Source organism: Aulonocara stuartgranti (assembly GCF_965226115.1).
Source record: "Aulonocara stuartgranti genome assembly, chromosome: 22".
Taxonomy (NCBI): Eukaryota; Metazoa; Chordata; class Actinopteri; order Cichliformes; family Cichlidae; genus Aulonocara; species Aulonocara stuartgranti.
In genome coordinates this window covers 25,412,475-25,439,602 of record NC_138957.1, presented here as the reverse complement: position 1 = coordinate 25,439,602, position 27,128 = coordinate 25,412,475, and the positions used below count along the sequence as shown (strand labels likewise).

Genomic DNA, 27,128 nt, shown 5'->3' with positions numbered 1-27,128 from the left:
GGATCTTCCCATCATTTCCCACAGGACAAGTTGACCTTGTTTATTGCAGTGTGGCCAAAATATCAGAGGTCGCATCTGTTGGAGTCAGCAAACAGGGTTCCCCTTTCCAGCCACAGCTGAGTCCTGCAGGTAGCCGGCTCCAGCATTCTGTTGTGATAGTCTAAATTCACGTGACATGGCTTCAGAGTTTCTCTGTAAAAGCCTTTGAAGTTATCAAGCTGATTAGCAGTCTGATAAATTGGCCAGTGACCTTATTATTTCTTTTGTTGTGAAGCTGGAAAGGTGCAAACACCCCTCCTGAGGGCACAAGAAGGCAACATATGCCCTGTGAGTTAGACTGATACAGCTGTTTCTGCTCGATTAAGCCTTTGAATAGACTTTGATCAATTCACACTTGAAAGTTTTTCATAGTGGACACCCACCTCGTCAAAGTAATGGGCCATATCTGTTAACAAGTCAGTCAGAAGTTTCTTCACTCCTACATACTCTCTGGTGTATAGTAAGTTATATTGTTGCAAATGAAAGCATTTAAGAACCACAGCAGTTAAAGAGCGTTGTTTTCCAGTGTGTAAAGGGCACCAACTCTCTGTTAGCTCAATGACTGCAATTTCATTTTAATTCAGTTTCACTTATATAAGGCCAAATTACAGCAGCCTTCACCTCATAGTGCTTTATTGTTGGGTAAAAACCCTAAAAAGGTGGAGAGAAAACTGTATGAGCAAGTATTTAACCACAGAGAGAACTAAAAACTCTGGTATTACCATCAGCACCAAATCTGTGTGCTGGGAGCTTCATGGCTTCGGTTTTGGTGGCCTAACAGCTGCAGGTGTAATGTGTCTGTGGCCCAGTACTTTTTTTCCATTTTAGTGTCTCAGTATTGAGCTATTTTCAGACACTCTAACCAAGTTTATTGCTGAATAGCAAGTTGTTTGTAATAAGTGTCTTTCCCTGTGGTGCTGACTTTCCTGTCTACTCCTGATGCCTCGCAGAGGGCCAGGTTTGCCCACGCAAGTGTTGTTGTAAAGATAGGACTTCTGTACCGCAGGGTTAGACTAACAGGAAGTGTACCGAGGCCACCTTCTTTGAACGAGCCCTGTCCCCCAGTAAGACCTGTAAGACCTCTGCTTTTCTCTTTAAGTGAAGTTAGTAAAGTATAATCACATTAACTTTGCAATTGCTGAGTTATTTATTTATTTAACTTAACGATTTCAGCAGTTAATTTTAGATAGAAGTGAAATGGTAAGAGAGGAATGCACTTAACTAAAAGAGCTCTAATTATGTAAATACACGTCTGTCCTCCTTCCTTCCAGCTCTGGCCCTCCTTTTTCTTTACAGCTTTCTTATTTTTTCTGTTGCAGTTTATTAAAGTGCTTTGGGGCTCTGTGCCAGTTTTTGGAGTACAAAACCTCAGCGTGTCTATCTGTTCACACTCCCGAAACACTGTCTTTTCCTCATACTCATAGCTCGTGGCTTAGCCGCGCACAATACAACAATGTACTCTCCCGTAAGCTGATTATCTTCTGTTAGAACTGCTTCACAAGTACCGACCTTCAGTACCTCCCTCTGCTTAGACTTTGGTGATGCATCTAATCAGAAGGAAAATATTCTTAACTTGTGAGCAGTTTTATTATCTGAAAAGAAGAGGGAGTGACCCCTGATTATTTGTGTGGTATGTAACAACGGCAGGTTCGTGATGGGTTTGATCCTCTCGGTTACTGCAGAGTGAGCAGCATCTCTGACCAAAAACGGGGAGGCCATTTGTTTCCCTCTCATTGTGTGGTGCTCTGGGGTGGAAGTTGTTTATTTGATCCATTTTATTTTCACCGCTGCTGTGACCAGACCTCTGTGGTCTTCTGGGGGATAAATCTGCGCTGGCTCTCTGCTGCAGTATACTAATGGAGAGCAGGGGCAGGAGAGAGAGATACTGGTCTGACATCGCTGCCTGTGTGAGCATGGAGGTCAGCGAAGTGAGGAGACAAGAGTCACAGAGGGGGAAGCAAAGGAGGCATCAAAATGAAAGATGTGATGTGACTTAAGCTTTGCCGCAGAGGGAAACAAAACAACAAAAGGGCTGATTCTATCTTTTGATAAAACTCAGCTGAGGCACCCACCGCCTATCAATTCACATGCTTGTATGAGAAAAAATGTTTTTAGGTAACAGTTTTACTGGGGAACAACAAGATGCATGACACATCACACTGTGTCAACATTTATTTAACACAAACTAATCCAAAATGCAATGACTCCATGATTCAGTTGTTGGCAGAGCCACCTTTAAGCTGTTTTGGATTTTATCAGTATCTCACATTGTTATGGACGAAAGTTCGTTGAGGTTTGCAGGCATCCGTCTATGCACAGCTCTCTTTAGGTCCCACCGCAGTTGATTGGATTAAGCACTTGACTTTGATTGATGTCCAAACCGCCATCATTTAATCTGGAAGTTTTCTGGCTTCCTCTTTGGACACATTTGTTTCATTTTCTTCAGTTGGACTCTCTCCTGCAGGGTTTTCCCTTGCAATTGATTTATTAACGTACACATGGTGGTTAGAACAGAACGGGAGGCTGGCACATATCCCATAAATCCAATGGTAAATTAGTGTTTTCACATATTGGTAAATAGGGGCTATGACCACTTTCAGGCCAGATTTACCTGCCAGACTGATGGCCTCATATTTGACTGTAAAATACTTTGGTATGTTTCCAAGTTTTCTCTTTGACCGCAAGGTGTTCAGGTCCTGTGGCTGCAAAACAGGCCCCAACCACTGCCTGACAGTTGGTATGCTGTGCTTGTTTTTTGCTGTGCAAATGTGAGCAAATATCTCCACTTTGGTCTCATCTGTCTTAAGGAGAGTCTTGGCTTTTTTGGCTTTGCTGTCATGCTCATTTTAGAGAGAAAACGGTTGCTGTTTTTCCAAATAGTTCTGCCATGAACGTTTAACATACTGCGGCCTGTAGAGTCTCATCAGTTAGTTAAGTGCAGTTGATTAGCAGCGCCCGGCTGCTACTTACTCTCTTAGTTCCTAAGAAAGCAGTAAGGGTGTACTTCACACACTGCTCCTGCTACTATATTTTACAAATAAATAATATGCTTTAATACGTCATGTGTTATTGTTCATATGAGCTTGTATTTACCTAACTTCAAGACCAGTTTAGGACCAGTTCATTTTTCTTCCATTGTGTCCTGATATGTAATATCTTAAATTGAAAGAGGTTGTACTTTTTTTGCCACATGACTGTAGCACAAATCATTGTACGATTGTGTGTCACTGGATGAAAGTGGCGTGTAGTGCTCAGTAAGATTAGTACGGTTTAAGTAACAGTTCATTTACCAGGACTTACCCAGTGAGTTTAAAGGTTTTAAGGCGTTGGTTGTGATGAGTTGGAAGTGACGGATCCGTGTCACTAGGTGACATCATAATAAAACGCACAACATTAACACTAGCATGAAGCTCATGAACATAAAACTACTCTCCATTTATGTGTAATAGTGAATACATCTTACTAAACCCTTATTTATTTATTTTTTAATCATTATGTATAGATTTTTTATTTTCCTTTACTTTTTCCTTTACATCATCATGTTCCTGTCATCTTTAAATCCCATCTTCCAGGGCTCCTCTTCCTCTGGTCGGACCCGTAGTTTCTCCCTCCTTCCCCACCTAACACCAACTTCATCCCCGGGATCTCCGAGGCACCTGGGTCACCCCGCCACACCCAGCAACATCGTCACGATCACTCACCACAAATCTCCAGCTGCAGCTCGACGAGCCAAGAGTCAATACCCAGGCCGGCTGCTGGAGGTCAAAGAGGTGGGTGGAGAAGTCGTAGCAGTAACAACACGCCTTTTGACTTATGAGTGGGCATATGTTTTCACCTTTTTAGATTTATTGAATGCAGTTTCCTTCTTCAGTACACTTTCTTTCTGAATTTTTCCCTTAAAAGAAACTGGCTTTAATTATATGTTACAAGAACTAAGTTAAAGAATAGTTTTATTTTTCCAGAAAATGTTATTTATTAATTGATAAATTACATAAAGAAACAAGAACCCAACAAGAGCTTAACCTATCATGGCGTGTTTGTGTCAGTTTCTGTCTGACACAAGTGAATCGCGGGAAGGAAACCTCCTCTTCCTCCTCTTCCACTGTAATCTCGGCAGTTCTTTTCTCTGTTTTTACTGGAGACGGTCACTCCTTAACATCTCTTTTTCATTATAAAGATTATTCAGCTGTGTCTGTCCACTGCTTGAGGGTATCCAGCACAGTTTTGTACTAATTTTCGGTAATGGCTTTTTTATTAATGCCAGTAGTGAGCAGTGTTTTCCAAAGACAGGATTTGGTATTTGGTATTCCACCTAAGGAAATACTTTCTATAGTCTGACTCATAAGAGGCTGTTTTCAAAGGCTTTTACAGATTGGTTATCTAGTAATTATATTTAATTTTAGTATTTTTGTGTCCATTAGCAGAAATGTTTTACTTTGAAAAACTAAAGCCCCTCTGCGGTGTAACGCTCTGTTGAAGTAGCAGAAGTCTGTCATTCGGATGTGGGTCACTTTAACATTAATGCTCGTCACAGCTTCATTCAAGCTTAACAACAACAGAGCGCCATGGCGCACACGAGACAGGACAGTACAGCAAGTGATGTATAATGCATCACATCGCAGTAGACAAACACGAGTGTTCAGAGATTTCTTTTTTCCTTCATTTTATTGCTGTTAAGGGGATTTTTTTTATTTTATTTTTTTTTAGAAAAACTGATAATTTCTTAGCTTTTTTGTGAGCTGAGTAAATCAGACAACAGGGAATCTTGTGAGTGTCTGACATTTTACTGATTTTCAAGCACATAGATTTAGCAATTTAATATTTAGAAATTGTGTAATTGCAAATAAATCAAATCAAATCACTTTTATTGTCACATCACATGTGCAGGTACACTGGTACAGTACATGCGAGTGAAATTCTTGTGTGCGAGCTTCACAAGCAACAGAGGTGTGCAAAAAAAAAATACAATAACATAAAACAAGCAAAATATAAGAATGGCTAAATCTGAGAGTAATAAATATATGTACAATATATATTACAGTAAAGGCAGAAATATCAAACATTTATTTCTTACAGCTTCTTCCATGTAAATAGTTATAGATTTAATTTCTTTTACCCACAGTATCTTGCATAACTGTGCAGCTGATTGAAATTATGCTTCGTGAATAGTTGAGCATATATACTGCAGGGATTTGTGTTCTCCTGCAGTAGAGACTGAGAGAAGTAGATGGGTAGCATTCCTCTGGTTAGAAACAACAGCATGGACACAGATACAAAGCACTGTATATAAAGGCTATAAGGCTATAGCTACGTTGAAGCTAACAGATAATTCAGCCGCTTGTTTTGTTTTCTCATCAATTGTTATTGCGACTTTTATAAGAAGGAGCCAGAGTGTTCATTGTGAGCTGGACATTGAAAAGAGCACGCTGTCTACTTTGACGTATGAAAAGCTGATGCGATTTATATCAAAGTGAAGAAATACGTGTTTAAAAGTGGCGTAAAGACATGCAGCAGGGTGGATGATGAGGAAATTATGGTTCAGCGGTGGTAACGTATTAGCAGTGCGTGGGCAGGTTTGGACTCCCCGTCTACCTGCAGTGAGTGTGTGCTGTCAGATGAGGGTATTGTAAAAATATGTGGTATTACTGATCTGTGGGCTACTCTTTCTTGGTGCTGATGCTTGGTTGCTGGTCTAGCAGCCAGTTGCAGAGAAGAGTGAAGTAATAATATTTGACTGATGCACAGAATCATCCATGTTGAGCATCAAGGTGTTGGGATTTGAGAATTGCACAGGAATCCTTTCCAGTGGTCAAAAACCCCTCATCACAGGCAAATACCTCCCCAAATGGGCATTTAAATTAAGCATGTTTTATATAATATCATTTTATATTTGTCACCCTTTATACTGTGAAGCCTCAAATATAATTTACAATATAATTGTCCCACAAATAATCATTTTTCCGGCATGCATACAACATATGAACTAGGGTCCTGGCTTCCTCCTCGCATTTCCAACAGGTGCCATCGTCAGCAAGCTTCAACCTGACTAGCTTACTGGGAGTCCAGTAATTTCTGTGAAGCAACTTGTATTGGATAAGCTGAGATTGGGCTTCACATGAGCAAACATACCACGATGAAACCAGCTTCTTCCAACTATCCCCTAAAATCTGAATTCCCCCCCTGAGCCTGGAATTCTGATTAACTGGAAAGTTTTCCAGTTTTTAATTAATACAGACTAGTTGTTGGTTGTCTTTTCTCCTTATTTCATCCAAACTTCACCGAAAGTCCATTGCAAGGCCTGGGTTTGAGTCCAATTCAGGCCATTTCCTATGTGTTATCCCCCCCCTCTCTTGACTTTTTTCTCATCTACTTTCCTATCCTGTCAAAATAAAGGCAAAAAAAATAAATCTTTTTTTTTTTTTTTTTTTTAAAGCTGTGCTATATTTTCTGTGACCTTTGTCTTCAGAGATTGTAAAAGTCTCAGGTGAGACACTGGTGCAGTGAGTTCAGCAGATATTTCTGGCATCTTGGCAGGCCTGACACTGACTGCAGTGTGCTCACACTTTACTGTAAGTTCAGCATGGTTGGCATTTTTTATTGCATATATATCAATACTGATTAACGTGGCTGGTGACAGAAGCAGTTTGTGCAATCATCAATTTGCAAAAAAAAAAAAAAAGCTAGAGAAAAGACTAAACTGTAAACCGTTGATATTCCACGCAGTGTTGCCCGGTTCATCCCTGAAAGTGTGTACTGTACTAATGCTACGTTTAAACAGTTTTATGATTTCTGTGAGTTAAAACTTGGAAGCACAGCGTAAGTTAATTAAAAAAAAATCTCCTCACTTGACATTTCCGGTAACTTTTGCTGTAGTTTGAAGTTCAAATCCTCATTAATTCTCCCCGCCTCATTCACCAGTCCTGTCAGTTCTAGTTACCACTTTGTCCCCATGTGCTACATCTCTGTACTCTCAGAACGGTCGTTCACTCTTTACCGCTTATCTTTCCAGAGAAGATTTTTTTTTTCCCTCCTTTTCTCCCATCACTTCTTAATAGGCTTGTCTGCAGCTGATTTAAATTGATTAATTGCACAACATTAGGCTTGAAGTGAAGTTGGTAAAGCAAAACTAATAGACACAATGAAGACATGATTGTATGCTTGGCTGGTGAACTATACAGCCTTTTGCTGCTGCAGTTTTGCTTTCACCCCTTTTTTTGTTTAGAGACAAAATGTTCTTTTCGGATTATTGCCAAGCAGCTGTGCATCTGGTCGCTAAATTATGGAGAGATGATGACAGGAGGAAATATGGACAAAGAGAGACAAGAGGCTTTCTAAAATACTTCTGCCCATGTAAACTGTTGGTACTGAGAATGGAAACAGAGGCTGACAGGTATGAAGTCATGCCGGCCATGTCAGAAAATGTTTGTTTATCTTTATAAGAGACTTTGTGATATGTTTTTGTCTTTTAATTATGCAAACCTAAATTAAGACCTCAAAAATTATTGAATATTTTAATTTTCACTCTTTTTTTTGTTGCGTGTTTCATTCCCTAATTGTGGTGCAAGCAATTGTATGTGAAAGTGTGTAGTGACAAACCGACTGAGCATTACATGAGTGCAGTTCCCATTAAGTAGTCTGTGTAATCAGCCATGCAATGCATTTGGTTTGCACCATAGAGCACCATAGAGCTAATCCAGGGGAGCATATGCAAGTCGGGGAATCTGATATGGCACAGCGCCTTTGGAAATTTGTTAAAACAAACCATAAATGGGTTTTTTCAGCCTGAAAATTGGGGCAAATTATGTCTGTCCATCCATTTTTCAATCGACTTTGTGGGCGCACTGGAGTCTGTCTCAGCTGTAGTACTGTGACAACCTGGCCAGGCCACCAGTCTGTTGATTGGCTTTTGGCATTGTTTCTCACCTCACATCTTTTCAGAAATACAAATTTCCTTTCTCCATGAACTGGAATCTGCTGATATCCAGCATATTTATTCATTAACAACACACGCGCAGTGTCGCAAAACTGTCAGCGACATGCTAGCATAGTGTGGAAGCCCTTCATGAATCAATTTGCAAGTAAAACGCAGCAGAACTGCCACAGAAGCGTGCACAACAATAAACCTCGGAACCAGCTACAAGCTTGCAGCCTCGGTATGAGCAAAGGATCAAATCAGGTACAGGAAAATTATGGAGATGAGTGAAAAAGTGAAAAGGATGGATGACCTGTTATCTGGAGAAGTTCTAAGCCTACTGGGAATTGATGCATTGGAAGTATCTGATATGTTTTTGTTGTATGACGTATGTTGTTCATTCAGTTCATTTTCAGTTCATTTTTTGCACGTCTTTACAGAAGCAGAGCACTTATTTTGTTTTATTTTCATGTCAGAAGATCCTTCAAGTTACTGCATTTGGGGAAAATTGTGAAGTTTGTTTTATTGTGAAAAGACAATTTTGCTTTAAAGTACATTTTTATTTGTGTATGCTGTCAGTAATTGGTCAAGAAAATTAAAATCTGCAAAAATGTGAAAGATCTGAAAAGCGGGGACCTTCAGATGTTTGCTATTTTTAACTTTAAATCATTATTTCAGCCATGAGTCGGGCTGACTGTGTTGCTCAGCTGAAGGTTACAGGGATAAGAAGACAATCTTTGACCTGTGGATTTCTGAGCTTTGTACCAGAATGACAAAGACAGTTCATTTACTGTCTTCTTTGAGCTGGGACAAAGGAGCTTTATGTGACGCCTACCAAAGAGGAGATGTTTTGTTTTGTTTTTTTGCCTAATAACTTGTCGTGTAATTGACATTTCACTGGAGCATCTGTTAACCTTGAGTCACTGTGCCGCCCAACACTAAACGGTGTATTAAAGCCTGCCGTTTAACTCAACAGTTTCTCCTGCATGCGAGTCTGAAGGCACTCTTTGGAGGAGCATCAATGTTTCATGTGGAGATCTTTCTTTTAAGCCTTACTTGCTCGCTGAAGACCTGGCTGACTTCGACTTGTTAAATTCCCCATTCAAGATGCGCCACGCTGTGCGTCTGTCTCCCCATGCTAAGAATATCACGCCTAAAGGATTCACTCTGTGACAGAAAAAGAAGCTAGTGATCAGTATGAGTGCAGGATCATTTCTCACCTCTCAGGAGCAGAGTGTCTCTCCTCAGAATGAACCAGGGGCAGTTTGAGTAAATAACAAGCAGATGGTGTGATCATTAAGCAAAACAAACATTCCTCTGGTGCCCGCCTTTCCTCCACAGACAGAAAACAAGGCCCTCTGTGATGCATGATTCATCCTCTGTAAGGCTTCACATTCTTTTGGTCCGGAAGAATTAGGTTGCTTCTTTCTGTGACCTGATTCATATCTACCATTATTTAGCTCCTCTCCATCTCTCTTCATGTCTTCTCTTCCACTTCTCCTCCTGCCTTCCCTTCTTCCTCTTGTCATTTGTTGTTTTCCAGCCTTTATTCGTAACAGGCCAGTACACTGGAGCTGATAGTACAGGAGTCTGCTTGTGCTGTGATTTATACACAACTACACACTGTAGAGGCCAGAAAGCTGCTGCATGCTGATTACATAGTGGATTTATGATCAAACAGCAGCATCTGGGATGTTTTGTTGTACATCCAATTTATTTTCTGGTTACTACAGCTGATAATATTCATAAACACCACTCTTTTGCTTCCTGTAAGGCTCTCTATCACAGCTTTTTCCAATGTGAATCACGCTTGGATTGGTCCTTTACCTGGAACTAGTTTGAAGTGGGAGACCCTACCAGGGGCAAATTGCCCCTGACCTTGTAGATGCAATGTTCACTAAGGCACACAAACCCTTTCTCACAAGCTATCCAAACCTTCCTGGACCCTTTGTTGAATCATGAATTAATTGTGAGCACATTTTGCGGAAGATGAGTTCAGTTTCACAGGCCTGATAATAAATCACTTAAATAAAACCTGTGTTACAAAGTGAAGTAGGCTAAATAATCTCACAAAGCCTGAGAACAGCTGAGAAATCATTGACATCTTTTAGCTTGAAAATTGTTATAAAGCCATTTCTTTGGGACTCCAGTGAACCACGGGAAGAGCCGTCATCCACAAATGGAGAAAACTTGTGACAGTGGTGAACTTTCCCAGGAGTGGCCAACCTACCAAACTCATCTCATCAATGACTAATCCAGGAGCTCACAAAAGAACGCAGAATAACATCGGCAGGCCTCGCATGCGTCAGCTAAGGATTAGAATTTATGATTCAACAATAAGAAAGCGAGTGGGCTAAAAATAGCGTCCATGGAAAAGTTTGTATTTGCCAAAAAAGTCTTGATGGTTCCCAAGACTTTTGGAAAAATATTCTGTGGTCTGATGAGACCCAAGCTGAATGTTTTGGCAGGTTTGAACAGTACTAACAAAGAACATTATACTAACAGTCAAACATGGTGGTGGTAGTGTGATGGTGTGGGGCTGCTTCTGGACCTTCTGCTGTCTACCAAGAAATCCTGAAGGAGACTATCCAACCATCAGTCTGTACACTGAAGCTCAACGGTGCTTGGGTTATGCAGCACAACAATAATGTAAAACACACCAACAAGTAGGGCTGGGCTATATCATACTGTTCACGGTAATACCGGTGTAATTTTGGGCAATGATAGGAAAATGAAATATCGCAATAGAATATGAGTAAAACGTGCATGTGCAGTGCCTATGTTTATATACGCACATGGCGGCGACGCAGAATGAGAAGAGCGAATTGGTTTGTAAAAATGCTGCAACTTCCGTGGTGTGGAACTGGTTTAGCTTTCGTCCGTCAGATACACAACAAAGCACTATTTTTGGTATGCTAGCGGGCCGTCGTTATTACCGTGTTGTTTGGAAAATACGGCACACTTAAAATCAATCCTTTTGATTTTTCTGAAAATCGACAGTGCCCCTTATGTATGAATTCTGGTTGTGTTTGCTGACCTCGAAACGATTTTACATGGTACACGGCGCTCGAAAATCTGTCAAATGTTTTAGTACGACTTTGCTAAGCTACGAAGCCGCACCGCTTGATGGATTGACGGAGCATTACGGCTATTGCAGGCAGGAGCCTCGCGGAGTGATACGTACTGGGCTTCAACATAATATTACCGTATTGTGTGTGTATAACCTCTTTAAGTTTTGTGGATCTTGTACATGCTTATATGGATATGTCGGCCAATTCCACTGGAAATGCCTTTTGGTTAAACTGTCAGCAAGGAATTTGCACTGTTACGTTTTTACAGTGGGGCAAAAAAGTATTTAGTCAGCCACCGATTGTGCACGTTCCCCCACTTAAAATGATGACAGAGGTCAGTAATTTGCACCAGAGGTACACTTCAACTGTGAGAGACAGAATGTGAAAAAAAAAATCCATGAATTCACATGGTAGGATTTGTAAAGAATTTATTCGTAAATCAGGGTGGAAAATAAGTATTTGGTCACCTCAAACATGGAAAATCTCTGGCTCTCACAGACCTGTAACGTCTTCTGTAAGAAGCTTTTCTGTCCCCCACTCGTTACCTGTATGAATGGCACCTGTTTGAACTCATCATCTGTATAAAAGACACCTGTCCACAGCCTCAAACAGTCAGACTCCAAACTCCGCCATGGCCAAGACCAAAGAGCTTTCGAAGGACACCCGGAAAAGTATTGTAGACCTGCACCAGACTGGGAAGAGTGAATCTACAATAGGCAAGCAGCTTGGTGTGAAAAAATCAACTGTGGGAGCAATCATCAGAAAATGGAAGACATACAAGACCACTGATAATCTCCCACGATCTGGGGCTCCACGCAAGATCTCATCCCGTGGGGTCAAAATGATCATGAGAACGGTGAGCAAAGATCCCAGAACCACACGGGGGGACCTGGTGAATGACCTGCAGAGAGCTGGGACCAAAGTAACAAAGGTCACCATCAGTAACACACTACAACGGCAGGGAATCAAATCCCGCAGTGCCAGACGTGTTCCGCTGCTGAAGCCAGTGCATGTCCAGGCCCGTCTGAAGTTTGCCAGAGAGCACATGGATGATACAGCAGAGGATTGGGAGAATGTCATGTGGTCAGATGAAACCAAAGTAGAACTTTTTGGTATAAACTCAACTCGTCGTGTTTGGAGGAAGAAGAATACTGAGTTGCATCCCAAGAACACCATCCCTACTGTGAAGCATGGGGGTGGAAACATCATGCTATGGGGCTGTTTTTCTGCCAAGGGGACAGGACGACTGATCCGTGTTAAGGACAGAATGAATGGGGCCATGTATCGTGAGATTTTGAGCCAAAACCTCCTTCCATCAGTGAGAACTTTGAAGATGAAACGAGGCTGGGTCTTCCAACATGACAATGATCCAAAACACACCGCCCGGGCAACAAAGGAGTGGCTCCGTAAGAAGCATTTGAAAGTCCTGGAGTGGCCTAGCCAGTCTCCAGACCTCAACCCCATAGAAAATCTGTGGCGGGAGTTGAAAGTCCGTGTTGCTCGGCGACAGCCCCAAAACATCACTGCTCTCGAGAAGATCTGCATGGAGGAATGGGCCAAAATACCAGCTACTGTGTGTGCAAACCTGGTAAAGACCTATAGTAAACGTTTGACCTCTGTTATTGCCAACAAAGGTTATGTTACAAAGTATTGAGTTGTATTTTTGTTATTGACCAAATACTTATTTTCCACCCTGATTTACAAATAAATTCTTTACAAATCCTACCATGTGAATTCATGGATTTTTTTTTTCACATTCTGTCTCTCACAGTTGAAGTGTACCTCTGGTGCAAATTACTGACCTCTGTCATCATTTTAGGTGGGGGAACTTGCACAATCGGTGGCTGACTAAATACTTTTTTGCCCCACTGTATATAACTTTAATACACATAAAAAACAGCTGCTTGTTTAAGTGAAAATGCATTGATGGGGTTTTTTGCACTAATAAAGTTGTGGAGTTGTAAAGTATTTTGTCTAGTGTCAATTATATCGTCAGTTATATCGTTATCGCAAATTTTCAAATGTATATCGTGATAAATATTTTTGGTCATATCGCCCTGCTCTACCAGTGGACTAGTCAACCTCCGGACTCAGAGAAGACTGAAATTCTTTGGCTTTGCAAAAATCTATGTCTAATATTAAAAGTTGTTTGATCTGAGACATGTAAGAGTGCAGAAAATAAGAAGTCAAGAATGGGGCAAATGCTTTTTCACAACACTTTCTGTGCCTGAGAGATTCACCCCTACAGTGCGTGGATGCACCTTGTGATCACTGAATGTGAATGCTGTTTGTTCCAGAGATGAGATCATTTGTACCTTGTGAAATTGCAGGTCAGTTCAAAGGCAGAGTTGGCTGCTGTAAATTGGCAGTGTTGTGCTGAATTCATGAAAGGACAAACAGATGGCTCATTTCTGTTTGGTTTTCTACTAATTCCATATTATTATGTTCGCCAGTTGTTATCATAGTTTGAATATTTATGTGGACACATTTCATATATCAGAACCTGGTTATTACAGTGACTCTGATATTATACAAATCACTGTGATGAATAAAAAGTAAAATAGTGTCATTCAAGCAGTATTTTCATATGTTTGAATATTGAGGTTATTTGTGCTTTATAACCACACAAACACATACACGTTGCTATACATGCCATATTATACTGTCATTCATTACACATTTGAAATCTAAACAATTAATGCCTCTAACATAACCTATTTAAATAAACTTACTAATAATCTGCTGTAAATGTGCGTTTTAAATATGATTCTTAAAACGTCTCAGTGCTGGGGAGCTTCTGTGTCTGGTCAGTTTCTCAGTACAGTTCAGTATTTTCTAAAAATCTTTATCACGCTGACAGCAGTAATTGCTATCCTGATGTATCGACGAGGTTTCGGTTGAATGTTTGGGCCATTGTCACGTTGTCACCTTCTATCCATCTGTCCCTTTGCTGAATGCGTGACGGTGGCAGTCAGACCACATAACCGTCTCTCCAAAGCCAGCTTGTCACAGCTGGCTGATGTGAACTCGTCAAACGCCTCGGCTGTCGGTGCAGCAGCACCACTGGGCAGGTGGTAGAGCTGGATCATTGGGGTTATGCTATTTCTGGAAGCATCGCTGGTCCTCTTGGCTCCTGAGAGCACTCTGTCTGTCTGTCTGTCTGTTTCTGTGTGTGGCGGGGGAAGCTGCCATTATTGAAAGCTCTCTGATTTTTATTTTTTTATTTTTTTTATTTTTTACCTGCTTTTAAAAGTTAATAAACATATCAACTTTGATGCTATTTACATACAGAAAGCAGTGGTTGTTGAAATAATTTTTTTTCTTTTTAAATTTCCCTTTTGTGAAATTTGTGAAAATAATTAATTATTTGAGTGGGCCTCGAAGGTGACCACTAACACTAGCAGACATTTGAGAAATATTTGAGACATTTAAGTTTTCTACTTTGCTTTTTATAACTTCATCATGCTGTGTCAGATATTCTGATATATTTAAACATTATTTCACCCTGTGGTCTATTTTTTCTCTTTAAATTTTTCCTTTATCTGCTTTTATCGTATTTTCCTTGTGTGTAAACAGGTCTTTTTTCTTTTTTTTTTACCTAAAGAAATGTGGCTGCATTTTTTCCTGTGGACAATAAAACCCAGTGAGCTGTGTTATTTTTGAGCATGGTATGCTTTTTCTGAGTTACTTTAGGTTGCATAGCAACACATTTGCTCTCCACCTTCATTGCCACCTCCTAAAGGCCCCTCTAGTGAATGTAGACCCTCAGGCATGTTCGGCTTTCTGGCATTATTAGTGCAACACAGATGTAATTACGCCTCCAAACCTCTGCTTTTCTGCCATGCTGCATATGTGCTGAGCATTCATCTTTTGTATCATATCGAATGTTTGGGCTAAAGCCGAAACCAAACAAAATGCAGGCTGTGTCTGTTTCCTGATGGACAGAAATCGTAGTTTTCTTTATAACAACACTGCTGTTAGCTCAGAATCAGATCAGATACAAATGAGAGACAGACAGTTGGCTTTGCTCTGCTGGCCATTATGTCATCCAGCATATGCTGATCATAGATTATCCACTTCCATGATACATGTTAGCTGATGAGCAGCAAAAAAAAGGAAATGCAAAAAATTTCAAAGATATCAGGTTAAATGAGTGATGTCATTAAACAGACCGCTGATGCTTTCTCTGCGAAAAATAAAACATTAAAAGTCTTTTTTTTTCTCTCAAAAAGGAAACGAAATAGCCACAGTAACTTTTTTCACTTGCAGTTATTATTTTCATGTTTTGCTTTTTAATGGAGTAGGAAAGATCCTAAGTCTTCCTTAAAGAAATAAAATGACAGTGGTGTGCACCTCTTGACAGTTTTTGCACTGCTGCTCCCGTTCAGACCGATGTGCGCATCTGTGACTTCAACGCAGAGAACAAACATCAACTTCTGTGTCAAACTAATGTGACTTCCATGTTGAGGATCATCACTGCGATGGTGATTGTATCAAAGCACCAGATCACGAGCATGACGGGGAACCTGCTTTCAACCATCAGCTTTTGAGCTGCCATATTAAAAAGCCATTGTTTAGAAAATGTTTTCAGCTGCGTCTTTTTTCTAATTGATTCTAGCTGGGGACACAAATCCACTTTGGGGTTGCATCAGGAAGGACATCTGGGGTAAAACTCCAAATCAAACACGTGAAGCTACCCGCTGTGGTGACCACAGGTTAAGGGAGCAGCTCAAAGTAGGTTTTATTTGGTACAACGAGTCTATCAATTATCGCTCTGGACTCTCAATTTAACACTGAAAGATTTGGATGTCTGAGCTCTGGAAGCACATCTGGTGACCTGCAGGTAGATGGCTTATGTTTTATTCACAGCTTTTCATAGACAAAGTCTATACACAACAATCCAAACCAGCGCACATCCTCTTTTTCTTTGTCACATATAATCAGCATGCTCTGAATTAAAACACCTTGCTCTGCTTGCCAACATAATCTTTGGCTGCTGTACACAACTGAAGATTTTAAAGAATGAGAGAAATGAAAGGGAACATTACCACAAATTTTAGATATAATATTAACAGAAACTTGCTCTGTCAAAAAACAAAAAGTCAATATTTGTGGAATGATTCACCTAAATTTAACTGTTGATATTCATATTCATCATGTTCATAGGGCCACTGCACCAGATCCTTACCTCCTGCAAATACTTACTAATAATAGGACTTAGTTGAAAATGTTTTCTAGATAGTGGAAGTTTTAAAATATAATATCTAAAAAAGACTCCTTCCTTCATCCCTTGAAATACCCTTAAATGTGGCATCATTTTCATCAAAAAGTGGAACATGTTTGATTTTTAATTAGATGAAATCACCCAATTTAAGTTTAAGAGTCAGTGTTTTGACATGTGCAAGTACATGTGGCAGAAAGAGACTTCCACTGAGTGCATAAATGGCATAAATCACTTTATGATTTCACTTGATATTATCGAGCATGCTTGCGCTCATGCTAAAACAGACTGGTCATGTTGAACTCACCACTTATACAGGAAAAAGGTCAACCATGATATTGTGGTATGAGGATTTCTGTCACAAGGTAATGTAGAAAAGCCTTAAATAATGCCCTGTAATTACAGTAATGTGTCACAGAGTGTGACAGCGTGAAGGATTTTAGCTGGAAAATAAAATAAAATCCTGTTTCAAGTAAAAGAGTAAGTTGTGATTGTTTGACAGACACAGTGAAGCAGAGATGATATCAGTGATACCATACACTAAGAATCTATTTATAACAAGCATTCAATAGATGACACCCTTCTCCCCAAGAACTTCAGCATAGCTGAATAATTGGAAAACGACTGTGCATTTTCAGGATGAAATTCCTTCCTGTGAATCTCTTTGCCACATCGTCCTCACTGCAACAGCTTTTCAGTGACTCCAGAATAGCTCTGTGTACTGATGCATGGAGACAGATGTGCTGTAGAAGTGTACGCAGAGGACGAGTGTTTGTGAAGCCATTCAATATTAATGAATACAACATTTCCAGCGTGATAAACAACCCAGATTCATTAGCCCTGAGAAGCTTATTACACTGGAAGCGAGAAGCGGTTAGTCTTTTTTCTTTTGTGATGCATTTAGACTCTGATAGGTGACTCATACAGAGATAATTTCAGTAAGTAAGAAATACTCGGTGTGTCTGTGGGAGCACGGAGGAGAACCTTTCTGCTTTGACGAGTTTTTGCAGTTTCTTGTTTTGGCACTCTCGTCTTGGAGCAGGTTGTGTGGATTGCTTGTTTCCAGTAGTCAAGACTGAGGTTATACCACTAGAATTAATGCTAAGTGGTATCACCACCAACATGCCAGTAAAGTTGTTGTATAAGATGATGAAAGATGAGTCACATTCATTTCTGTTTCTTTATGCGTGCACTTGACATTTTTGGTTTGGTTTGTGAACATAACCTGTGCAAACAGACTTCAAATACTGTCCTCAGTTAATCCAACATGATAACATTTAAAGATGCTGCAAGCCATTTTCTAAAAGTGTGCATTAGAGTGTCTCTAATGCTCAAAAGTAAGCTTTAATGTGGCCTGTAGCCCAAAAGTGATGCTAGGATCCTGCTCGGTGTTTAAAGAAACAAACAAACTGATCTTACTTTTAAAGATTTGCTCTTTCCACAGTGAGTCAGCACAGCTGGAACTAAATAGCTCGGCAATTCAGGAGTCAGTTGTCCGCTCTAGGATGAAGATACATTCTCTCTTAAACTTATTCCCTCATTCTATGCTTTTAGGTTTAAAGGTCCCTAAAATGCAAAAACAGGTCAATAGTTCAACAGTATTGACTGTTAAGATGGACAATTTCCTAATTTCTTTTTCTTAATCAAACATTAGTTAAAAAGCAGCAAATTGAGCATGAATTGTTGATACAGGCTAAATACACGTCACAATTAACTGCAGCATCTATTTTAAATGCAGCTTTGTTTCATTTAAAATTGTTGCTTCAAAAATCAGATCCAGGTCTGCAACCAATCACAGTCGCGGTGTTCAAAGTTACTTTGATACATCAAGGTGGTGATAAAACGGCAGAGGTGGATTCAGTCTGCTGTCAGTCGGCGACTAAATTGGTCAAGTTGACAATTACATGCAATCTGTTTGTGATAATGTGGTGATTAAATGTGCCGTCTACACGGACGTTAACATGGACTGCTTACATTCAGAGTGTAGAAAGAACTTCATATATCTGAATTAGAAATTCCTCCACAAATAGTGATGTAGTTGCTGCAGGGCTGTACCTGCAGAATAGCGTAGGTGCCCATAGGTGCCGTCCTGCTTTTACTCCAGTTTGACTGAGTTATTAATGAATGGCAGAGTAGAGATTTAGTTTTAAGAAAGAGAATAAAAATGTCAAATATTATCAGCACGTTTTCATCAAGTGCCTCAAAAAGTAACAATCTGTACATTAAAATATGTGTGAAGTACAGTCCTGATCAAAAGTTTAAGACCGCTTGAGAAATGGCAAAAAATCATATTTTGGATCTTAACAAGGTTCCAAGTAGTTTCAATATGCAACAAGAAGAAATGGGAGTGACACAAATACAAAAAATTTTTGAGCATACAATTTATTGAAAACAACGGTTAAACTGAAACAGGCTGTTTTACAGCTGATCATAAGTTTGCCTTTATAAACCCAAATCTGTGCAAAAATGTGGATTCATTGTCATTTTCTGTCAGGTAGTCACACTGTCATGATGTTCTAATAGCAAAGGCAAAAAAACGTTTCCTCTTTGAATGTTGTTGGGTTGTTGAACTGCATAAGCGAGGTCTCTCACAGCACGCCATCACTGCTGAGGTGGGACGCAGTAAGACAGTCATTCGGAATTTCTTAAATGATCCTGAGGGTTATGGCACAAAAAGGTCAAGTGGAAGACCAAACAAATTTCACCAGTACCGAGCTGGAGGATCCAGTTGGCTGTCCGTCAAGACGCTGGACGATCCTTGACCCAAATTAAGGCCGTTACTGGTGCCGACTGCAGCGCCATAATCATCAGACTGAGACTGAAAGGCTTCAAAAACAAAAAACGTCTTCAAAGGCCTTGTCTCCTTGAACAACGGAACTTCAGGAGGTGCAGGGGTGTCAAACGGCCGCACGCTTAGTCCAGATGTTGCAACATACCTCATGACTGAGAGGGTCCCTCGTCTGTGTGGTAACAACTGGATTTTTCAACGGAACAATGTACTGTAGTACACAATGCCAGCAGGAAAAGGCACTTCTTCCAGGAGAATAACATCACTCTTTTGGACCAATCTGTGTGTTCCCCTGATCTAAATTCAGTTGAGAACCTTTTGGGATGGATGGCAAGGGAAGTTTACAAAAAATAGACAACAGTTGCAGACAGTAGATGCCCTTCATGCAGCCGTCTTCACCACTTGGAGAAATGTTCCCACTCATGGAAACGCTTGCATCAAGCATGCCACAGTGAATTTTTGAAGTGATCAACAATAACGGTGGAGCTACTCATTACTGAGTTCATGTTTGGGACTTTTTTTGAGGTGTGGTCCTTAACTTTTGATGAGCTGTAAAACAGCCTGTTTCAGTCTAAGTGTTGTTTTCAATAAATTGCATGCTCAAATAATATTTTGTCTCATTCACATTTCTTCCTGTTTTATGTTGAAGCTCTACTTTGAACCTTGTAAAGATCCAACCATGCAAACTATGATTTTTTGCCATTTTTCATCTGGTCTTAAACTTTTGATTGGGGCTGTATTACAGTGGGCGTAATTTCAGTTTATATGCACCCAAATTGGAAATTATAGTAACGTGACGGTTGATTGTATGATTATTTTTATTAATGTCATGTCTCACTGTGCATCCACAGGTTATGTCCCAAGCAGAGGGCCAACAGAAGAACCTTGTCCAGTCCATCGACTCCCTGCCCACCAAAGGGCCGCTCTCCTGTCTGGATCAGGACCTGCTCCTGCTCAAAGCTACGTCGGCTGCCACACTGAGCTGCCTGGGCGAGTGCCTGAACATCCTCCAACAGACTCAGAGCCGCAGCCAGGTTCCACCTCAGTCCCAGGTCTCCCAGCGCAACCACGCCTCCCAAGGAGCACCCTCCGGTGAGTCCGCCACGGGTCCCGTTCCAGTGCTTCTGCTGGAGCCCCCGACCCCTTCATGCCCCACATCCCCCTTGTCTTTTCAGTCTCCATCTCCCGAACCCAGCGGCAAGGCCCAGCTGTGTCAGCTAGACTGCGCCTCTTGTCCCTGCCTGATGGGTGCCATGAACTTAAACCTTTCCAGCAATTGTTGTTGAATGTTGCATTTGTGTGTTAAATTGTTGTCTTTTCTCATAAGCGTTGTTCTGTATCGCTTCCATTCATTTTTATGTCTTCTTCAATGTCCTCAGTTGCATTGAAATGCCAGCAGTCCTCAGAATGGTCGTGCCAAGTAAACGCATGAAGGAGCGCGTATGGCAATGATTTTAACAGAAAGTATTGTTTACAGAGCTGGTGCAGACATTTCAGATTGTCACCCTATATGCATGTGAGGGGAAAAAATCAGGGTGTATGTGTGAATGAAACCTTATACTATGCACTTCAACATCTCAAAGGTTCAAGTCTTTGCCAAAGGAATCCACACTGGTGCCTATATTGTTAGACCTCTGCCATGTTTAACCCTCTTTGTGCCAGATCATAATGGATCCAATAAAGTTGTTTCTATTTAAAACCGTTTACAGACTGAGGGTGGTTATATGGGTATATAATAATAAAAATAAATAAAATAAAAATGCCAACGGAAAGGATAAAGGAGGATGAAGGATGAAGGAAATTGAAGTCCATCAAATGTAGGAGTCTAATCCTATTTTCCAAGCAAAGAGGAATATTTGTAATCTATTTATACTTTCTGGGTTTCTATAAAACAATAGCATGATAAAGGTTTTCTCCAGGAGAGGAGAGGGGTTGATGTAAAGTAATACTCCTCTAAAAACCTGTTGAGTACCAAACAGTCGTTGCCCCTAGGATTGGGGAAAAAAAGAACAACAAGTGGCAGTGGCAGATGTATTCTGTTTGCAGTCACAGCAGGATGGATCACACCAACTATTCATAAGCTAGGGCACAATCTGGGGATACACTTCTGTCGACAAATCAACAGTTCCTTCCTATTATTGGCAATTGGCTGCTAATATGCCACTAAAAATACATCTGTGTTGAAATATTGCCTTGGAGGTACTGCATTTGGCAGTTTATTGGTAAAAGAAATATTACTGGAAATAAAAATAAGTAAAATTATGCTGTAGACGTGTTTGGGGAGGGTTTATGCTGTTTTGTAAGACTAAAGATTTAAATCACAGACAATTAGCATGAATTAGTTTTTCTTTGAAAGGTTGCTTGTGGTAAACCGAAGGTGTGTTTAGAAAGAACGCGAGTTTAAGTTGACCGCTGGGCCTTTAGAGGAGTTCATAGTGGCTACATTTATGTGTAAAATGATCTCTCAGAGCAGGAAGCTCTCACACTGAAGGAGTAGAGTGCTGTCCAATACAGCTCTTGCTAGTAATGAATAGAGGCTTTAACTGCTTTAGCACAAGCGAGAGGGATGTGAAGCAGACAAGCTGAGATGATATTCATTCCTGCTTTTAGAAAAAAAAAAAAAAATCCATAAACTGAATGTGGATACTGAAGAGTTGAATATTTTTAGCTTCTAGGGATTTTGAAATCTGCTGTAACTGCTGTAAATCTGAACCGCTTTCCTCCTGCGAGCAAACTGTAACATTTTCCGATCCATCATTTACGCCCTGTGGATTATTCATCGGAGTGTTTGAGCCATAAAGTTGTTTTCCCACTTGTACCTGTAACTTTGGGAAGGTCGTTTGGGTTTGGATCGCATCCTGAATCTTCCAGTCCTCACAGTTTGTTGGTCTTCTTTTTGCGCCAGCATTCACCTTGCCCTGTACCTGTTCGTCAGACAGGGGGTGGTGTGGAGTGGGACCACCGGGCCGCAAGTACAGACCTCTTTCCTTCCGCATCCTGGCTGATAAGTCCCGCGGGGGTCCAGCTGCTCCCTGCTTCCGGCATGTACCCGCCACACCTCAGTGAGGAGTTCGTTTTTGTTTTTGTTAGGATCCTCGGTCGTTAGCATAGCTTGGCTCTCAAGCATGGATGGCTACCTGAGTATCTTGTTAAAAAGCAGCTGATAAAGGGAGTGGCTGGCTGGTTGAATGGTATTGTTATGCCCACGGACCAAAGCATTGCCACTGCATGGGCAAGATAACTCTTGCAGAGAGCCAAGCATGAGGTTGGACTGAGTTTGGCTGGCACGTTTGTCCCTCCAGGCTTCCGTACTTTTAAACCAAACCAAAGCAACTTGCTTTTGAGTCACAAACCCAACATAAACCTGCCAGTCACACACCAGACAGCATTATTATCGGCTGATATCACAGAGGATCTTTGCTGCTTGCTCTAGCACTTTCTGGATCCCCTCCTTTCCGCTGCTCAGTCAGTGTCATAAAGAGCTTGAAGCCCCACCCACCCTACTCCTCTTTCCCCTGCACACAAGCAGCATTTTCCTTTAAGGAACTGAAAATCCATAAAGGAAATTTCCAAACCTTTGCGAACCAGTCCCCTTCAAGCTTAGCAAAAATTTAGTAAAAAAACACACCAGTCCATCTAAATATAAGTGAGAGCTGAAAGTCTTATTTAAAAGAGGTGAAAGGGGGAACTTGTAGGGGGAAATTCTGATGTGACAACATCATCGGGAAGTCTGAATTGATGTCACGGCCCAGAAATGGAAGATAAAGCCATTGGAAACATCTTCTGCATGAATGTTTGTGTCGCCACTGTTTGATCTCTGATAACACACCTGCATGCCTCTCTCCAATGGCCCGCGACATGCCCCAGCTCACCGAGTAGCTCTGCTTCTGGTGCTTCATTGTGACATCTTGGAGAAAGTATTTAATTGTAAAAACCCATTAATGAAGAAAAAAAACACAAAACTTCAGAAGTTTTAAATGAATAATTAATTACGTTAAAATTGAATTCTGATAAAAGCCATCGCCATCTTCAATAACCTTTTCAAAAAGTGCACACACAAAAACACTCAATTTCACTTTATTCACAGCTCAATAACAAATCTTGCCCTCAGGCAGAGCTGGCTGCCCTTATGTCTCTGGTTTACAGGAGCCAGGTATCACTGGAGGTAGTTTCTTCGCACTTTCAGGTTCCTGCCAGTCAAACTGTTCAGTTGACCAAAGCAGAACCTGGCCTGAGGGCTATTTCAGCACTTTTTCCAGAGACAGACCCTCTGGGCCCAGCAGAATGCCAACCTGTATCAGCACAGTTAGCTTCTCACTAATGGATATCAAAGAGCAGCCTCTTGGTGCATTAGATATTTAACCTAATTTTAGTGCAGAGAGTGGATATGAGAAGGATCTCTGGTGTTGCACCATTAACAGTACTTTGAAATGGGATCCATTTCTCTGCTTTTAACAATTGAATCACGCAGCTTAAAAATTGATCATTTTTATTTTACTGATAAAGACACTTAGGCCTTCATCAAATACTGGGTTGCTCGAGGACTGCATTGGAAGCCCTTCAAAAGTAGCGACTCTATTTAAAGTCTGAGGATGTAGTTTGGACGTTTCGGCACACATCCAGTGAGGAGTCTCGTTGTGATCTAACCTTTGACTCCTGTCGTGATTTTGAGGACTTTTCACCTGCATCTGCGCCAGCTGTTTAAAATAAAACCCTGCTTTATTTTTCCATTTACGTTGAGAACTTGATTCGACCTTGATCTAACCCAGCTTCTAGGTGTGAGTACCATAGACGTGCAGATAAACAAACTGCAGTAAATAAATGTAAATCCACCCTGTAGGAGCGCGGCATCTTTTGTTGCCTGCTGACACGTCTGGTAAATAAGTGGACCGAACATTCTCAGAGTTGACTTTGAGTTTTATCTGCATGAAAAAAACCCAAACCATAAAAAAAAAACCTACAAGTTCGCAAATTAATTAAAGGATTCAGGCCAGAGTAAATGAAGTGTAGGTGAGAAAATGTCCTGTTTAATCAGCTGTTTCACTTCAGTTTTTCTGCCTTTCCCCCTGCTTCTTAGATAAAAATACCTAAGGTGTCATTAATGCTGAAAATAAATAAGGAACACGTTGCCTTGTGAGCTCCTAACTTGTTCACATTAGCTCAGAAACTAATATTTTGAGAGACTGAAATGAGCCTTGTTATATTTTACTGCCTTCATTTTGTTTGTTGGTGCAGGTTTGGCTTCTGCTTTTGGTTTACCTGCAAGTCTTTTTCATGTACTCCAGTTTGGGAACCACTAAATTATTTTGCTTCGGAAAGCAGGATTTGATTAAATTACAATGAAGCAGGTGCTGATGTAACATTTAAAGACGATGCATGAAAATACTGATTTTAAATCAAATCAGCGCCCATTTCATCTCAAGCATCCATGTTGTACTTATTTGTGTACAATGTGTGCAGGTGTGGCTGCTTTTTAATTAAAGTTTCTTAACATTTTGAACGAGTTAGAAAATCCCTAAAAATGGGTCAGTTCTGACAACGCTGACATTTAACAACTGCGCCTTCAACAAAAGATCCTTGAGTTGGATGATCATCTCTGACAGCAAAAGCCCAGAAGGTGAAGACAGTAAAGGTTGAGCATTTTTGGGTATGATTTATTATTAAATGCACAATCGCTGCAGTAAGTGGAAAGAAATTGGTTGATTGATTTCTTTTCTTCTTCTTTATTGAGCCTTTGATCTTTTTGGGACGGGAATCAAATTTAATCTCCATTCTAGTCGCTTCTGTATGTTTGATCATGTGAATCAATACAAGGCAGGCTATAACACTGAACAAATATTAAATTCGCGTAGATTCATGCAAGGACACACATGCACACACCTTCCTGGTTTGTCACTTCCATCAGTCACACACACACCTTTATATTGAATGTCACATATATATATAAAAAGGAGAGGCTAATCTTGGTTTTCACCCTGATCCCTCTTTGATTCTTTCAACAACAATAACTTGTCGTTTTTCAGATGGTGCTCCTGTGTGGACTGTACCAAAGTCGCCCTCGGGGGAGCAACTGAAGAACGGGGGTCTGACTCCTTTGCAGTCAACCGAGCCCTCCCCGGCCCTCAGGAAAAGGATTCTGCCCCATGGTGCTGAGGTGAGAAACATCACGTCACGCTGTCAATTATCGCGTCAGAATTCGGCCCGTCTCTCTGACCTCTGCTAGCTTGGCTTGGATGCTAAAGGGCTGCACAAACAGTCTGTATGATTTCTAACTGCAGTGTGTTTCATTCAGATCACTGTACAGCTGCTTGTTGATAGGATTTGGTTGGATGGGTACAAAGAAAATCAATTTACATTTGCTCCTTTGGCCCTAAAGTTCAGGCTTATCATGCAAAGTGAATTTTAGTGTATTTTTTCGTCCTTTGCTGCATATTGCATTTATTGGATTGTGTGCGTGTAGCTATGAGCAGGAAGCACAGTGAGCATGGCATACAGCAAAGGTCACTTCCTGTAATTAAACTGTAAAAAAAATACATCTACAGGGTATCATATTCCACTGCTATGCTCTGCTTCATGTTCCTGAATCACATTCAGTTTTATTGCAAAGTTTTGAGGAGTTTGACCTGGATAACAGAGACACTAGAAAAAGAAAGCAAAGGCAGGTACTGCGAGTTAAGAAGCTTGTGTGAAATTTTGTTAATTTTATTGAAAGTGTGAACAGGTTTTTTTTTGTTTTTTTGTTTGTATTGAAAGAAATGAAAAGAAAGCAGCAGAGTGCAGGGATGTGCAAACTACTAGCATGGAGGGCACAGAAAATATATCTGTAACACTTGGAGTCATGTGGTTAACTTTATGCTAAAATAATGTGCAGTGTCAGTGGAGCAGGTGCCTTGATATGGTGTGAACAGATTTAAAAGATGGATATAGATTTCTCACGTGACATTGTGCGCACATTACTCAAGAAATGTCCAACATAATGGATGTGATACAACCACTTATTGGTTGGGAAAAATGTGTTTTCCAAGAGTGGCTGGCAGTGATTCCTGAAGGTTTCTGGCTCTTGTTGGTTGAAAAAGGATGCAAAAAACAGATAATGCACCACAAACCTCCTAATAATTGCTTTGAATGCTAGCATATTCCCACAGTTGCATGTATTTTTTTAATGTAAACACTCCATCAATTACTAAGACTATACCAATATCCTAAAGTGGTCACAAGGAGGTTTTTGCCTATGTGACTCAGGCTCAGCAGCCACTTGCAACCACTCAGGGAATACTAATTGTTCTCCCACAACTGGTGGTTGCCAGAAGGTTTTAGACCAGTCTCTAGTGGTTAGTTCTGGTCTCTTTCATATCTGTTAGGGTCTGCTCAGACTCTGATGTAAGTAGTTAATGTGCATTTCTGTGTATTTGCAGCGCTGCAGATTAGTTTATCACCAACAGATTTTCTGTAATTTCTGACTTGAAGCCTTTTAATCTCAAACTTGTAGCAAACTGGTTGCAGACTAACTCAGTTTTGATGCCATTTTATTGCTGTGTTGATGCACCAAAGTTGCTTTGAAGACCGTCTCTGCAAACCTGGTCCATGTGTTTGAAACAACCATTTCAAAGGCAACGAGATAACAAATTCATTGCACAAGGTTGCAGGTATTTTGGTCCTGCCATGGTCACAAACTGTTGTTGAGGTAATTGGCGACCGCTTAAGTGACCGTAGCGTTGTCTATGATGTGAGTAAACGCTTTCCTGATGACTATATGGTTTCCATTGCTAGTTTCGTGTCTTATTCAAAACAACATCATGTTTATTTTGTAAATTGCGGTTGCCAATAGAGTCAAAAAGAAGGCTAAAACAGAGTTTGGCTTACCTGTTGCTTGACCTTTTAATATTTAATGGTGATGATGCAGTGCAACCTCATGTGTTAACTAGCTGAGCCTTTTTTCTTTATCTTAGCCTTGTTGACCTATCAAATTATGAAGCCAGTTTTAATTCTGCAAACACTTAAGTTAATTTTAAGGGGATATTTGATTGATTTCCTTTTTTTCTCCAAGTTTCTTTTTATAAGCTTTTCTTTATTGAACTTGAATAAATAAAGACAAAG

The 27,128-nt window shown here is 40.5% G+C and overlaps 1 protein-coding gene across 2 annotated transcripts in view; it reads left to right on the top strand.

Moving 5' to 3' along the window:
* Positions 1 to 27,128, top strand: part of osbpl10a (oxysterol binding protein-like 10a) — a 98,185-nt gene that overhangs the window by 43,070 nt on the left and 27,987 nt on the right. For both annotated transcript variants that reach the window (XM_082520996.1, XM_082520995.1), the window contains exons 5-7: positions 3,612 to 3,809; positions 19,883 to 20,123; positions 25,055 to 25,185. In XM_082520996.1, the coding sequence (XP_082377122.1) occupies positions 3,612 to 3,809; positions 19,883 to 20,123; positions 25,055 to 25,185 (570 nt within the window). The remainder of the gene's footprint in view (positions 1 to 3,611; positions 3,810 to 19,882; positions 20,124 to 25,054; positions 25,186 to 27,128) is intronic.